At 45.2% G+C, this 16522-nt stretch overlaps 1 protein-coding gene across 1 annotated transcript in view; it reads right to left on the bottom strand.

Moving 5' to 3' along the window:
• SLCO3A1 (solute carrier organic anion transporter family member 3A1) overlaps positions 1 to 16522 on the bottom strand; it is a 140486-nt gene that overhangs the window by 113719 nt on the left and 10245 nt on the right. Inside the window, exon 2 of the mRNA XM_059858578.1 lies at positions 3931 to 4396. Coding sequence (XP_059714561.1) covers positions 3931 to 4396 — 466 coding nt within the window. The remainder of the gene's footprint in view (positions 1 to 3930; positions 4397 to 16522) is intronic.

Raw genomic sequence — 16522 nt, 5'->3', positions numbered from 1 at the left:
CTTTAAAAAAAAATAGTGCCACAAATTGAAGGAATCCTTTGACACTAGTGAAGATGGAGCAGTAACAAGCCCTGCATGAATGATGAATTCCTCCACTCAAAGGGGAGAGTGCCAATGCCAGATGCCAATAAGCACACAGGTAAAATTTATCTGCTTGTTTGGAAACCTCTAGATGGCAGTTCCAATATTAAATACAAGATCAGACTCAGAGAGAAGCAAGCAAACCATCACCAAACCAGAACATTTTCCCCAATTTCAAACTGCTAAGAAAATTCCTTTATTTTTTCCATCTTCTGGCTGCTACTGCCAGCATTATGACCTTTGAGGCAGATGCTGAAAACAGGAGGAAAGTTTTTCCCTGAACCAGCAACCTGTTCCAGTGAAAGTGTCCCTACCCATGGCAGGGGTAGGAGCTAGAGGATCTCTGAGATCCCTTCCAACCCAAACTGTTCTATGGCTCTATGATTAACCAGAGCAGGCATGGTGCCATGATCTTTCTAACCCTGCTACAGCTCAAATATGTTTCCTTTGGGACATGCTTTGGTGTGTACTTTCACACACTCATCTCTTTGGTTGACTTTGCCCTGGGTTACCAAAACAGCCTCTTTTTCCTAGGCCTGGTTACTACAGCAACAGAACCTTTTTGAGTTTGGTAGCAACACGCTGCAGGCAGCAAAAAAAAAAAAATCTGCCATTAGTGCAAGAAACATGAAGCTGCAAGTCCTCAGCCCATGAAGAGAAATATTCCTGTAGTAGCTCACCCCTGCCTCTCTAATTAAGAAACTCTAATAATCTCCACCTCCTTGGCAGAGCACAAGCCCAAGCAACCCCTGACTTCAAAGGATGCACAACAGAGGTGCACTGCCCACAGCCTCCTGTGTGCCTGTCACTGCAGAGAAACCACAGGAGAAATCTGATGGGCTTCACAGCCACGAGAATATTACACTCCACAGATGCTATTAGTTCCACTACTGATTAAAGCCAAAGCATCACTTTAAACTCCATATGGTATCACATCTGCATTCTTCTGCATACACATGAGTATTAACACACAAAAAAAAGAAGGTTTGGGGGGGATTCTTGGGGTTTGGACTTTTTTTTAAAATAACCAGAGAAGCTGTCCTGTATTGTTATTTCACTGCAAAGTGACTGTATTAGATATTATACTATTCCTCCACTTAACTTTCATACAACTCAGAGGGAGGAAAAAAACCAACCCTCTCAGTGCACACAGTTATTTCTATCTAATTCACTGCCTTGGGACACGAGGATTTTTATTGCAGAGGTGAACAATGACTAGTGCTTAGCTGTCAGGTTGAGAGACTGCTTCTAACCCTCAGCTACAGTGCAGCCCAATGCAGCACACACAGACTCAACATGAGCAATACACTAAGGACAGCACAAACTGGTCAATCTGATCATTTCTCAGCAGCTGCCAGTCATTCTACAAAGTTCAGCCAGACTATTATCACTGTTATTAATTAGTTCCTATCCTGAGAGAACGATCTATGCCAGATTTGCCCCTAATTTCAACTAAGGGAACTTACCCAAAAACATTTCATCTGGTCACACACAGCCCCCACTGAGTGAGTGTGCTATTATGAGAAAGCAAACAGATATAAATATAGCACAGTGACAGTATCCACTCTGCAGTTATTTCCTCTGTGAAACAGAGCAGAATGAAGTGGGTAAGCTGTTCAGCCAGCTTTCTTCTAAGGCCACTGAAAACTGCATTGATGACATCAACAAAAATAATCATTTAAAGACGAATCTGAGCAAATAATTCTCAACATTTAAACCGAGCAATCTGACTCCCTCTCAAGTATCCACCAATGTAAGATGACACTTCCACTTGTTACTTCTCCATTTATATTCATTCATGGAATGGATTTTTTTTCCTGGTAGCTTTTATTTTCACTAGCAAAATTGATTGCAAGTTGATAGATGAATTAATCATCCAATATCTGAAACCCTACTTGTGATGGATAGGCTAGGACAGGGCAGAAATTAAACTTCCTTGCTGGTTGAGTGTGCATACACAGGCACTCCTCTGTAATCCACAATTCAGATGTAGAAATTCAGGTTATGATTTCCATAGCTAAAGCCAGAAAGCAAACAACCCCAAAAATGCTTGGGGTTTTGTGGTGAGTTTTTTTTGGTGTGGCTTTTCTTCTTTGTTTGTTTTTGAACTCCACATGTAGTAACAAATACGGTTAGACAACATCCTTATCTCTGCAGAAAAAATAAAAAAGCAGCACATAGTAAGCAGAAATAATTTTCTGGAAGCATTTTCCCAGCTACAGTTGAACTGCCAACTTTAAACACGTTATTTTAGCATACAAGATGAATGTAGCTCAGGAAGAAGAAGAATCACTCTTCCTAATCCTCCTCTCATGCACCCTCCTCCAGCCTGTTCTCAAGATATGAAGCATTGCTTAAAAAATGCCCACGGAACAGACTGAAAGAAGTTGCTGCTCCTCCGTATAGTTATTTATAATAGATAATCTTAGAATCACTCTTAATTCCAGCTCATCATTTATGGTGTTGGCACAGTTGCTCCAGTGATTTCAGTCTCATTATTCACCTTTGGGTTGTACATTATCTTGTATTTTATACATCATCCTTCTTTGTCCAGTGGATCCCTCACAAACACAGGACCAAGTGAGGATGAATAATGACCCAAGGACAAAGCTAAATGCTGAAATACTATGATTTTATGGCCAGCTCCAGAAAAGCAGGGACATGTTTTGAATACATAGACGAAGCTGTGAGTGAAGCAGCAATACATCCATGAATGCCACACCATGCAGTGACCTTCCACCAGGCTTCTGCACTATCCAAGACATTAAAAAGCACTCTGAAAGTCAGCAGGACACCTCAGCTCTGCTGTCAGTGGCCACACTCATCTTGGAAACCTGATAAAAATGTCTTTGGGAAAAGAAAACCTAAAGGGAAACAGGATCACCCATTCAGCTGAATGTCACACCAAGGTGGGAATGATGGGATAAGTGCACACTTTTGGCTACCAGGATTATACTAACAATGGCAGCACACACTCCACTGATTTATTCCACTGGAGCAGCTCACCTAGTGACAAATCCTGCAGAAAGAGGAATGTGCCAAGCTGGTACATTTTTTCAAAGAAAACTTTGCCAACAACATCCTCTTTAAACCTGCTGGGAGGGGGAGCTACTGCTGAAACCCACAAGCACTTTACCCCAAAAACTGAGATGTTTCACCGAGGAATCAAAGGCAAATTTCACAGCGTAACCATACGAAAGAATTTGCAACATGATCACCAGAACCATGAGTTCTACTTCAGGCTCACTGTATCTCAAAATAGACCTCACCAGTTTCCACATCCCATTCCGTTACAGGGATCACATTATCAAGGGTCCTGCCACAGCATCCTGGGTCACAGCACCTACTCTGTAACTGGCACTTCCTTGCTAAAATGTGAAAGTGGTAGTGACAACACGTGTCTCCTCTCAGTCTCCTCAGACTGCAGTGATCACTCAGACACATGCTTTGGAACAGGAGGAGAACTAGGGTATCATGTGGGGGAAAAAAAACCAAAATAAAAAAGTCAATCATCATCACACACATCACTTGAAAATTCTTCAGCTAAAAGTGAGGCATAAGCCACCAATATGAGAACTTAAAGCAATCTGGGCAAACACAAGAGAAGGAATGAGCATCTGCCCAATCATCACAGCTGTCAACCTTTACCACTGCTACAATATAGGCAAGCACTACTGTGCTTCCCTGCTGCTTGATCTAGAGAGCTGTGCCAACTTACTTTCACAAGCACAGCAGCACATGGAGAAGAGGCCTTGAGGCATCCCTTCCACCGGCATCAAACAGGCAACAGGAGCCAGATGCCAGCCCACAAGGAAAGCCTTCCAGGAGGAGAGGTTCAGAGAGCCTTACCTATGTACAGGGAGGAGTCTTTCCGCCTCACGTGGTCATCGATGTAGGAAACTCCCAGGGGCTGGACAGGGGTAGCACCAATGCCCAGGAGGACCTGTGCCCCGATGAGCAGCAAGTACATCATGTTGGTAGCAGTCCTATTCCTGCAGATAAGGTCCGGGTCTGGTCCCTCATCACTGGTGGACCCGTTGACAGCACACACATCCCTCCCTTCAGCTCCCCAGCGTATTTCTCCCGACTCGTATTCGTACTGGTGGGTCAGAAATTCAGGCAAGGCAGAAAGGAGGGCACCCAAGGCCATGACTATCCCTCCACATCCTATCAAGCGTGGCCGGTGCCCTCGGGCTCCGAAGTAGCTGACGAAGAGGATGAGGGCCAGGTTGCCAATCTCGAAGCTGCTGGCAATGACGCCCACGTCAGCGCTCTGGAGGTTGAACCGCCGCTCCAAGGTGGTTAAAACACTCACCTACAACAGAGAAACCCAGAGAAAATTACATTCCATGCCTTCCATTCTTCCCCATATGTACTGCTAAAATGAAAATTTCCTTGACTTTTCCTTGGAGCTGAAACCATGCCCATCCATCAAGGACATCCAAATCACAGTACAGTAGCTGAGCTCCAAGCATGACCTGACTGTTCAAATACAGCCACGCCAGAAGGTCCTAATACCAAGTGACATTTCACAGCCTACCACCTGTCTGAGCACATGTCACTTCCGAATTCCCGTGCCCATCAGTGTGTACTTTGGATGCCTGCAGACACCCATGATTCCATGATTCTGTCTCTGGGCTCCCTTTCTGTTTGAAGGCACAACCTTCACGGTGCACTGTCCCACGGAACCAAGGCACAAACCACACTCAGCTTCACACCCTGCCAGGCACCCAGCCTTTCCCTTGGAATGAAATGCAGCTAGGGAGCAGCAGAAAACCCTGCAGGTTCTTTGCTTGCACACCAGCACAAGGCTATCAGGACACTCAGAGACAGTGATGTACAAACAGGCAGTTTAGCTGGCATTGAATGCTTTTACTCAAGTATATAAATAAAATGCTGATCAAAGGGTTTAAACTGTTTGTGGATTAGTTAATGACTGGGATTGTCACAGAGTATTTTTGAGAAGACAGGCCAATTAAGGTTTACATAGAAGATTTAAATCCACCATGAAGAAGGGATGATTTAACAAATTGTGGGTATTTAACACTAGGAAGAGAGAAGCACATGAATAGTCTTCAAATATTTAACACTGCTGCAAAAAGGAATGACCTGTTCTTTGAATTCAAAATGGATGGGACAAGAAGTGACAAGTTTAAACTGCAGCAGAGACGATTCAGGTTAGATACAAGGTGGGGAGAAACCAGGTTTTACTGGTAGGGATTGTGAGGCACTGAAATATGTTGCCTGGAAAGGCTGCAGAGGTCTTTAACAGGCCAGCCTCTGTCAGGAAAGACACAGGTATGATTGATCTTGCCATGGGGCAGGAAAATGAACAAGATCATCTCTTGAGAGCTCTTCCAATCTTGGTTACATGGTGCAGTGAAACACAATGTGGATTTTCTGCAACAGTCAAGCACTGATCAGAGCATGAAGGATGAACCATTAAGTACCTCACTTGCTGTCAGCTCTGCTCAATGGAGAAAACAGAGTATTCCCATGTCTACGGCAGTGTCCCTCTTCTACAGTAAAAAAGCAACAAAAGAAATCTTGAATGTGTCACAGAAATGCCAAAAACTTTTACCTTGAATAAAAAACTATCTAGTTTTTTTTGGACTGCAAAAGATGAAGGTATTTAAGGTTGTCCTAAAAGATGCAGGTTTCTCTATTCCAAAAAAATGTGATAAAGACCTCAGAGCAGAAGGTAGCCCCTGGATAGAATAAAAATAGCCTCCCACTAGAGGCACTGAAAATCTTTGCTGATAAACCTCACGAAGCAGGAGCCAGCCTGACCGACTTTAAAGTATTCTGACAGCAGTTCTTCTCCAGGGCCAGTTTGCCTCTGCCAGGGCACAGTTGGACAGAGAAAGCCCCACTGGCAACAAAATGGAAAATGGAAACAACCCCCTTCTGCTGCTTTGCATAAGCAAAAGCACCCAAACCTGACTGAGATGTCCAAGTCAGATCTCCAAACTTGGGCTGTGCTAATGCTTTCTGAAAATCCAGCTCTCTTCTCATACAGGCAGCTCTCATTTTATACTACCACCAGTGTAATCCTCCCCGACTAAAGAGCTGAGGAAGGCAAGGAGAAAGAAACCTAAAAAATCAAATCCTATAAAAAAAGGCAGTGCTAGAGCAGTAACTGCTCCCATGCCAAAGCCAGGTGTGTGTGTCAGAGGGAGAGGAGATCACCACCTTGCCTGCAACACCAGGTGCAGGTCCCTGTTGGGATGAAACAGCCCCGTGACTCACGAGGGACAAGGGTGTCCCCTGTGAGAGGGCACAGCACAGCCTGTCCCTGCCCCAGTGGCCTTGGCCAGCAGGGCTGGAGCTCCCATTCTAAGGGACACTGCTGCTCCCAGCCCTCTCTCTGCAGGAGCTGAGCAGGTGAGCACAGACACTGCTATAAAACATCGTGCTGGTGTTTCCAGAGCAAAGCATGCCAAGGAGGGGGTACAAACATCCCATAGCCACAGGCAGATCCAACAGGCACTCATGGAATGGTTCAGATTGAAAAGACCTTAAAGACACCTATAGTTCCAAACCTTTCACCATGGATAAGGATTTATCATCCATGGTTTTATTGCAAGGTGTGGTCTAACAGGGCTGGTGCTGGGGTCCCGTGAACACCAATTCTGACAGACTGGGGAATCTCTCCAAGATCAATATGTAGCTCTGAGCATGCAAAATTATGTCTGTGGTGCTCATTGCTGAACTGTACCTAGATGGGAAACTCATGATTACTCATTACAGCTGTGTAAACTGAGGTAGAGAGCCAACTATTAATGAGACAAGTACAGTCAACAAAATTAAATTCTGATGGAATAATTTCGGCTGGAAGACTGAAAGCCAACAGAAGTGATTTCCCAAGGCCAACTGGTATTAACTAGTTTTGGAAGCCTCCCACATTTCGACCTGGCTGCCTCATTTTAGGCTTTTATCATACATATATACAAGTGGCTAGAAAACAGGATGGTGTTTGGACACATGTGGGTGCCAGATCTCAAAAGGGTCAGATTTTGGACAGCTGGATTTCAGATCTAGAAAACTGCACCATTTCCAGGTGCAATTCACAGTGACAGAGGCAGCAAACTGGTGACAAACCAGGGAACTAAAACCAGAGTCCCAATTCTCATTCCACTCTTATTTCTGTGGGACTTCAGCCATTCTTTTCCTTTTTACAAACACTAACCCATTCACAGCAGGGAAAAAGAGTCTCACCATCCCCTAATACTTTCCTGCTTTACTTTGGGGAAAAGACTGAAACAAAAGCAGGAGGAGGACAACAACACAGGGCAAATTCCAACTCTCTTGATAAAAGCTGGCAGTTCTCCTTATTCCTCTGGCCAGACCACACTGCATTTCCCAGACTGCTCCTTCTGGCTGCTACCAGCTCTGCCTTTGCTAAGTGGGTTATGAGGAGCAGGGGATATGGTGAAAGAACAAATCCATCATACCAGCCTTGAGCATCCAGAAGAAAATAGCATCCAAGTACAAAATGCTGAGACCAGCATCAGCAGAGTAGCCTCCAAAACTGACAGTCACAGTGAGAAGGAAAAAAAAATTCCCAAAATAAAAATAGGACTGAGAAATAAACTGTCAACATGCAGATTCTTAGCCAGAGAACAACAGGAACACAAGTGCATTTTATCCAGGGCGGCTGCAGCCTGGACAGCACAGCCCAAACTCTCACTGTGACATTGGCTGTGACCTTACAAAGACCAACTACAAAATCAGCAATAGCATAGCACAGATGTTACCTGCATTTATGCAAAATACACCCCTGCCCATGGCTAAAATCATCTCCCCACCCTTCATGCTCCACTTTTATGGGACTTTCTGTATGTAAGGCTTAACCTGACTAAACTTGTCATTTCTGTGTGGGATGTTTCCAGTGCCCTTGTCACTGAGGGGTAAAAACACTGTATTGCCCATATTTCCTTTCACAATCCTGATCCCAGCAGCCCAGCCATCACCACTCACAGACACGAACTCTGTTTATCCAGAGTTACATAAAATGTTGTAAAAGACACCACAGGTCCCTGTAAAATACTGATGTCATGTGGAAAGGCTGTGAGGATTATAAAAAGTCCCTGTGTGCTGATGCCAGGTCAATCACTCCAGAGCACAGCCCCTGTGGATGCTGTTTAAGAGCAGGGATGTGGGCCATGGGATGGTGCAGCCTCACAGCAGCTTCAGATGGACAACCTCCTGCTAAAACACAGCAGGGAAACACCAGGAGCCCACAGCTGTGAGGCTGCTGCTGTCAACTCACACAGCTGCTCAGTCAGGGATGGGAAGAATCGACTAAGAGGGTATTTAGTTGAAAAAAGCCTCTAACTCAAGATCAAAACGGTCACCAGGAAGCAAAGACAGCAAAACTCATGCAGACAAGGTAGAGCAGATGATGCAGTCTGAGCCCAAGAAGTCACTGGTGTGAAACCACCCACAGGAGCAGACAGGTCCAGAGCAGGCACAAGGACAGAGGCAGGGCCAGTGCTCTACCCATGGCACATGCCAGTGCCCAGGAAAATGGGAACAGCACTGGAACTACAGCTTCCCGTGGCAGTGTGCCTGCCTGCCACCCTTATCTCACATCTGTGCACATCTGTGCTGACACCTGCCCCTGAGCAGGTCACTGCCTCTTGCATGACTCCCATTTCACTGACCCCAGACATTTCTGTTTTTGACAGCAGCTCCACTATGATGCAGCTCTGACACAGATCAGCTGTGTGGCTGCTGTTACTCCTCAGGTCCCTGCTCCTCCAGACTGGGTCTGCACCAGAACAGTCAACTGGACCACTAAAAACTACACCAGTTTGGCACCTGCACACCTTGCTCATGCAGAAAGCAGGCTGGGCATCTAGAAAAGACCATGTAACCCAGCCTTCTGGCTTTCTGTGATCACACTGCAACATACAGGAACGAGAAGTGATTAAAACTTGTAGCATGCTTGCACTGTCTCCCCTTACTGAGCCACAGCAGGCTGCACACACACATTTGGATCAGGTGACTGACATCAAACAGGCCTGGGCTAAAGGGGCCTCCTAACAGCACTCTAAAACACTCTTCAATGATTGAAAAAGGAAAATGTCTCACGTAACTCACACAGTGATAAATGACCCACATCAAAAAACAAAAAACAAAAAAAAAAAAAAAAAAAGAAATCAATCACCACCTTAAAATTTTCCAGCCAAAGCAATTTGTATTGCAACTTTTGTAACTAAATCCGGGGAAGCTTATGCCATGCCATTCTGGACTTATTTCAGTAATACATATTCACATTCATCATCCCTGTCTGTCCTGAATCTACAGACCTCAGCCTTTCTGAACCAAAGTAAATTTGTTTTCTCTGTTTATTTTATATTAGTGCTCAGCAAAAATACAATCCACAGACCTGCTTCACCCTATTGCCCCACTTTATCACTAAGAAATGAACTGAAGGCTGGGAGCACCATTATGGAGGCAGAGCCACAGTACATTGAAAATGAATATCATATTGTTCGTATCTCCAATGATCAAGTCACTCACGCACAGAGTCTCCAGTTAAGTTCATTGTATTAATAATACTGGGTTATATATAGAAAACACATTGACTTTATGCCTGAAGGGCCTTTTCAAAAGGCTCCTTTTTAATGTAAAATACATTTTCTCAGTTATGTGGTAAGAGATTGGACTTGAAGAGACATGTCTGCAGTGCTACAGGGTGTAAAATAATTGCCTGGCAACTACGTTCCCAAAGGAAAACAAATGCAGTCTCCATTACAGAGCTGGGAAACCCAAGGTTCCTTGCAGAGCCAAAGGGACCATGCCAGAAGTGCCACTCCTTCCAGGTGCCTCCACCCACTTCTTCAGGTGTCACCCCATCCTCTCTTCCAGCAGCTGTGCAGGATGGGGCAAATGTGATCCCATCACTGGGAGACTCTTAACAGCTCTCCTCCTGTGGAGCTGGTCCCCAGGGGCTTGGTCACCCTTCCTCCCACTGTCACCAGGCTCAGGCTTCCAAACCCGAGGGAATGATGCTGATCCTCTGCTCTGACATTTTCCTGCTCCACAATTCCAGTGCTGAGATGGATCACTTGTGGTTGAGCCAAACTTTTAAAAAGGCAGCCATGTCCTTGGCATTTTGCACACTCCTTCCCCACTGGATGGTTGGGAAGAGGGCAACCACCTTAATACCCTTTGCCCAAACCCAGGCAACAGCTCTTCTTGCTGCTCCTCACCCCACCAAAGTAGTGAGGGCATCAGGACTGCCTGTCTCAGGCTGCTGATCACTTGTTTTAACACCTTTCCTGGTCCAGCAAAGTCATTCAAAACTTGAAATACATTTTCACTGCAGATGCCAACACCTGTGCTGGCTTTGGGCACAAGTACGTAAGGGAAAGCAAAAAAAGGTGGTGATATGGACACACCCAAGCTGGCTCTGCTCAAGGTCTGGAAATCATCTCTGCATAGAAATTGGCATTCACATGACAGGGATAATAGATGCCACAGCTGAACCCCTGCTGAAGGTAGGGTGTTATTAGCTTGGCTCTTGCTGAATGTGCCTGTGCTGTTTCTAGGCCAGCACTCGAAAAATCTGCAAGTTACTGTACTGGAGCCATGAGGAGCTTGCAGATTGGATCTGTGCCTCACTGGTGTGAAAAACTGATTTTATATTCTAGTGACCAACTCTGAGGTTACTGACACAGTCCAAATTAAGTACACGTTCAAGGTCAGGATTTTCAGGGCCTGAGAAGAGAGAGGGTATTGCACCATGCAGGAAGAGAAACAGCACATCACACTCCTAGCTGAGGCAAGGCACACATTTTTGGCAACCTTCTTCTCTCTGGCATCAAGCAGAAAAGTTTCCTCTCATCTCCTGTAGCCCACTGTGCATCTCCTCACCACATTTCAGCAGCCACAGCATCCTGTGCCCCTGGCCAGCACACAAGGCACAAAACAAGTGTACCTGAGCACCTCTTGCAGGGTTTCACAGCTGTGCCACAAACCCAGAGATGCTCCAGGCTGTTGCACACTGCAAACAGCACTCAGCACCCATGGAAGATATCCTGTTTGGTCAGAAGCTGATACATCAGTGCAAAGCCACAGTTTGTTCCAAAATAGATTAAACCAGAACAAAGCCACGTGCCTCTCAAAGGTAAACATGCACTTTCCACTACTCTAGTGAAACTGGGATCCAAACAGGCTGTATAAAAACCTCACCTCTAACCCAGGCACTCACTGCAGCAAACTGCAAGGCAGGCAGGGCTGTCAGTACCTCCCTCATTTGCTTCCTGCAGATCCTGCACGGGACACGGCGGGCTGACCCCCTTTCCCAGCTCCCCGAGGAAGGGAAGGTGCAGTGCCCCACTTACAGCACTGTGAACAAAACCATCACTGGGGTGTTGTTTGCAGCTCCCCCTCACATTCACCATGGAAAGTCAGCCTGAGTCACCAAGAGCCCAAAGCAGAGCCAGGTACAGAGCCAGGCCACACGGAACTGCCTGAGCAGAACCTGAAAGGCTTTTTCTGTTGCTCTGAAACAGATGCACACCACAGCCAAAATCTAGTTTTTTAACCTTTTGAAGTCCCAACCTACAGTGATATAATCACAACCACAGACTTAGTGTCCACACAAGCCTTCTGCCTCCAAGTCTGCTGCTCAATACTGACCTGAGTGAAAGCAGGTGGTATTTCAGTCCCTGACAAGGTATCTACATAAAATCACCCAGTGCCAGAATCCATTTTTAGCACAAACTTTCCTTAAGTAGCACACTTACAACAAAGCCAGTAGGTATTTGAATCCTTACTTATTTTTAAATGTTATGTCATCTTCACTGGCAGCCAAATAACACATCATAAACATGCAAAGAGGCACAAACCTCAAGCCTGTAGCTGCATTTCTGCATGCTTTAAAAACTGTAGCACAGAACAGTGCTGCCGGCACATTTCAGACCTGGAGGATGAAGAATTCCATGTGGAATAAGTGCACAGCAGCAGGGGCTAGGGAGCAGGGGCAGCCAGTCTCTCTGTCAAAGTAAACAGCCAAGGGAAAGCTGCTGGAACACCTTTGACACGTTCAGAGATGGATCTTTTTTTTTCCTCCATGGGCAGCAAGTAGGTGTAGAAGGCCCAGTGAAGAGGAATTCAAAGTGTGTAATTTAAATGCAGGTTCCTGCAGCACTCCTGGCCACATACAGAACTGGTAGCAAGATGCATACATGGGTCTGGAACTCTGGAAACTGGGTACCATCATGCTGGGTTCCAGCTGAGAGGAGGAGATGAAATTCATGTCAAAGAAGATTCTTTACAGGAAAAAAGCCCTTCCTCTATACTATCCCATGGAATATGTACTACCACTGGAGAGGCACAATCCCAAGCTGTCACACTGCAATGCCCTCCCTTCTCCACCCCCACAACTGAATGCAGGTTTGCTTGTTCACCCCATAAAACACTTCCTAACACAACACTTCCCTGCCTGCAGAAAAGGCTTCCTGCTATAACACAGAAGCCATAATGCCAGCCTGCCCAGGAAACCTGTCATGTGAAGGGCTCCAGGCTAGCTTAATTTATGGTCAGGAGTTGAACTCGGGGCTAAGGGTGCACCCGAGTTATGCCACAGTGCAGATGAAGAAGCTGTGGAGCTGGTTGCTGAAGCATTGCCAGCTGCCAGGCACGAACCAGGGCAGAAGTGACACAGGCAGGACACTCTGAGGCAGCATTAATAAAAGCTTTGAAGGAAGCTGAATTCAGTTTTCATGGTTGGAGGACAGCAGTGATTATATAAAGGCTTTATACTGGGAGAGGATCTTTTCTGACAAGTCCTACTACTTTTCTCTTCTGCTCTGGCTCTGCTGATATCTCTCCTGCTCTACTCCCTATCCAGCTGCCTGGCTCCAGCTAATGGGAACTCAGCTTAGGGAGAAGTTTGAGGCTTTTCCCATCAACCAGTGCATCAAATGCTTTAATTTATTAAGCCTTGGGACATAGGAAGCCATTTAAAAGGGAAACAACAAAATGACCAGATTGGAATGTGCTATTCCACAGCACTTGTGGACAACTCATAAAAGAAATACTGAATTACACTTCTGCATGTGGAATTGAGGTCTCTAACCAGCAACACCCCAAGCTTGCCCCAGAGCCACATGTGCTGCTTGCTTATCCCCACCTCACACCCTGCAGCCCACACAAGCACCGTGTCATCCTGCTTGTTTGCTAAGGAACACCCTCCTCCCAAGCTGTTCACAAGCCACTCATTTCTCCTTTCACGTTGTCTCTGTGCAGTGCCAAGGGTACAAACAGGAGCCACGTGCTGGCTGCTGCCAAACTCCCCACTAAGGGGAGAGGCAGGCTGGGAGGTGAGCAAGGAGGGCCATGGTGTAAGCATGGCTTTAGGATGATCTTAAATCTATGTACAGGAGAATCACCAGACCCTGAAAAACTTTAATGAGCACACACGAGGAAAACAGAAGTTCCCACCTCTTCTATTTACCTATCAGAGTCTGACAAGAGCCAAAGCACAACAGGATAGGATCACTGCTCCTAGGGACATGGCAAATTCTGGGAGGAATCCATCATTCAGGCACTAGAGAGTGGGAATGGTTTTGGATTCAGCATTCAACACAAAGCCAGAGACATCCACTAACTTATGGTTACGAGCACTCTCTCTTCTCTGCTTGAACTTTTCCAATCTGGGTTCTCTCAACCTCCACAGCCATTTCAAATCCCATGTTTTCATCTCCTTCCAGTTCTTCACTCATCCTTTAGAGACAGCTTCTACATGAAGTTAATTCTCTTTATACTCACCTTCTCCCAGGTTCCTGCCTCCCCAAGGTACTAATTACAATACAGTTTATTAGCCAGGCACATTACACTTAGACTCTAATTTTGCCCTGCTTTAAAGGAAACTAGACACCACTGAGACAGTCCACTGCAGTCAGTAACAGGGAAGGGTATTTTTTCAAAAGCACTTCAGTGGCTTTGGAACAGGAGTCCCATTTTCAAAGAGACACTTGGAGTAAGTCACTTCTGTCAATGACAGTATGGCTCAGAAAACATCCTTGAAAATAATACCCTCAGGCTCTTTTAAAATCCATCACTTACCAAAGAGTGAGTAAAGCAGCCCCAAGCAGCCTTTTCCAGTGAAGCCTCAAAGAGCAAAAGACTAAACATTTCAGCCCTGACATTTCAGGCAGGTGTGAAGGAAAGAGGGATGCCATTCAGCAACAAGGCTGCATCATCACAGGTAGGATAGCACAAAATGACTACCCCATTAATTAATTTAGTTCAGCCTGTTATGATAACTGCTAGAGACCTGGTTCAGGGCACAAGCACAGGGCACTCTCATCCCCAGTTCCCATCACTGGAGCAGCTCAGTGCCCATCATTCTACACCACAAGATGACCACAGAAGCTGACAATTATACAGGTAGCACATTTGCTGATGAGAGAGAAAGCCCAAAGTAGACCTGGAGATGTCCATGACAAAGCCAGGAAATGAGCCCAAGCATGCCTGGTCTGCACCTTCACCACAAAATACAAAGAGCAGCTGTTCCTCAGCCAACAAGAGTTACCCCATGGGCTAAGCTGTCCTCTCCCAAGTCTGCCACATGTCACATTGTCCAAATGTGAATAAATCCAGATTTCTCTGGGCACAAATATTAGTCTTGACTGATGAAGGGAGTCAGTTTGGACATGACAGGTCTGGACAGCCAGCTGCAGAGGAAGAGCTGGGCTTGAAAACATTATCCACATGTGGCAGGAATGTTCCTCTGTTCCTGCCAAGATGCCACCATCACCAGTATCTACCTCGCCAGTACTGGTTTGGAGGAATCAAGTTGCTGTTCCTCCACCACTTAATCTCTCACTTGCCTGAATAGTGGGGCTGAGGAGGAGCTCAGGGAAATACACAGTGACAGGACTCCTGGAAACACTCCATGAACCTAACATTTTGTGACACTGTCTGGATACCAAGAGTTCTGAACGCAATCAGGATGCTGAGAATCAAATTGAAAGTGTCTGAATCTATGCACTATGAAGTACAGGAGGAAGATAAAGAAAAAAACCAAATGTCATTTTAGTTTCATTTGCATTTCCAGTGTAGCAAAGTTCTGTGCACCTCTTAAAGATCCCATTCCTTGAAGCCTCAGTGTGATGCCTAACAGGAATCCAAAAAGACTAGATCAACAGAAACTTGAGTACAAATAGTGGAGTAACCAGACACAATTCCATGAATGTCAAAAGGCTTGGTTAGCTAAACCAGAAGACAACACTTTGTCAGAAGCTATTTGCAGAACATTTTTGTCCATTCTGGCCAACCACTCCCCCAAACTGTAACGCCAACTCAGAGTAAGTCAGTTTGAACATAGAAATACAGAAGTACTGAGCTGGAAACATTGTAGGATAAAAAACTTCCATGCATGAGACCAAACAACCTTATACCAAATCCCAGAAAGAACTCTGCATCCAGATTTACCTTCCAGTTTTTACCCTGCTAACCAGTTGCTCACTGGATACCTGCCCACAGATACCAGAGGTGCAGTCTATTAATGTGGGAGTATCTGGAAAACTTAGATAACAACAAGGGACCCTGGGCACTGCTCAGGGATAGACTTCAAAAGTTTGCAATCTGAAAACACACAGATCTGATTCTAGAGACTGCATCCAGTATTTCCCAAGAGTCATTATACAGAACTACAGTAATTCATTAGGGATCTTACAACTGCACTAATTCATTAGGGATCTATTTAAATAAGAAGGCAAAATAAAAATTCTGGCAAAAAGCTTGTCCAGCATAGAATTAAGCTGAATAATTCAAATCAATAAATGCCATCTAAAATAAAGGAGGCTACACCATAAGGTTCAAATGCTTCCACAAGAAACAGCAAGAAGAGATTTGAAACTTCTTCCTTCTTGCTAAGAAAGAGCAAGAACTGAGATTAAGTGCAACACAGTAGCCTTCATGCATCCTAATCCATGGAAAACCCTGAACTTCTGCACAGGGCCAGCATCTGAGAAAGCTTGTGCAGCTGTACCAAATGACACAGCAAACCCACAAAACTGCCTCTAGCACATGGCTTGCTAGTGTGGCTTAACTTGAATAGCCATCAAATAACTCCCAAGCTGATTTTGGAATCCATTCATTCACACAGTGATCTGTCAATGCAGAAGAGGCCTCAATTAGGTGAATTAAATCATGGAAGTGCATGGTTTATCTAGCTCCATGGAACACTTGAATGCTTTCAGCCTTTGCTCTCAAGCTCTCTGAAGCTGGTAGGTTTGAATCCTAAAGACTAAGGGAAAGCTTTTCAGTAACCCTAAGCAGCTCCCTTGAGTTACAATTTTTAATAGCATTAAATATCACAGATTATAGAATAACAACTAACAAAACCCAAAACACAACCTAGACTAGCATCTTGTGACCCAAGAGCTCAAGCAGCCATGTGGTTTTAGTATCACATTTT

This window comes from Haemorhous mexicanus, chromosome 13 (assembly GCF_027477595.1).
Source record: "Haemorhous mexicanus isolate bHaeMex1 chromosome 13, bHaeMex1.pri, whole genome shotgun sequence".
NCBI lineage: Eukaryota > Metazoa > Chordata > Aves > Passeriformes > Fringillidae > Haemorhous > Haemorhous mexicanus.
The sequence above is the reverse complement of the archived record's forward strand: the minus strand, read 5'-3'. Positions and strand labels throughout refer to the sequence as shown.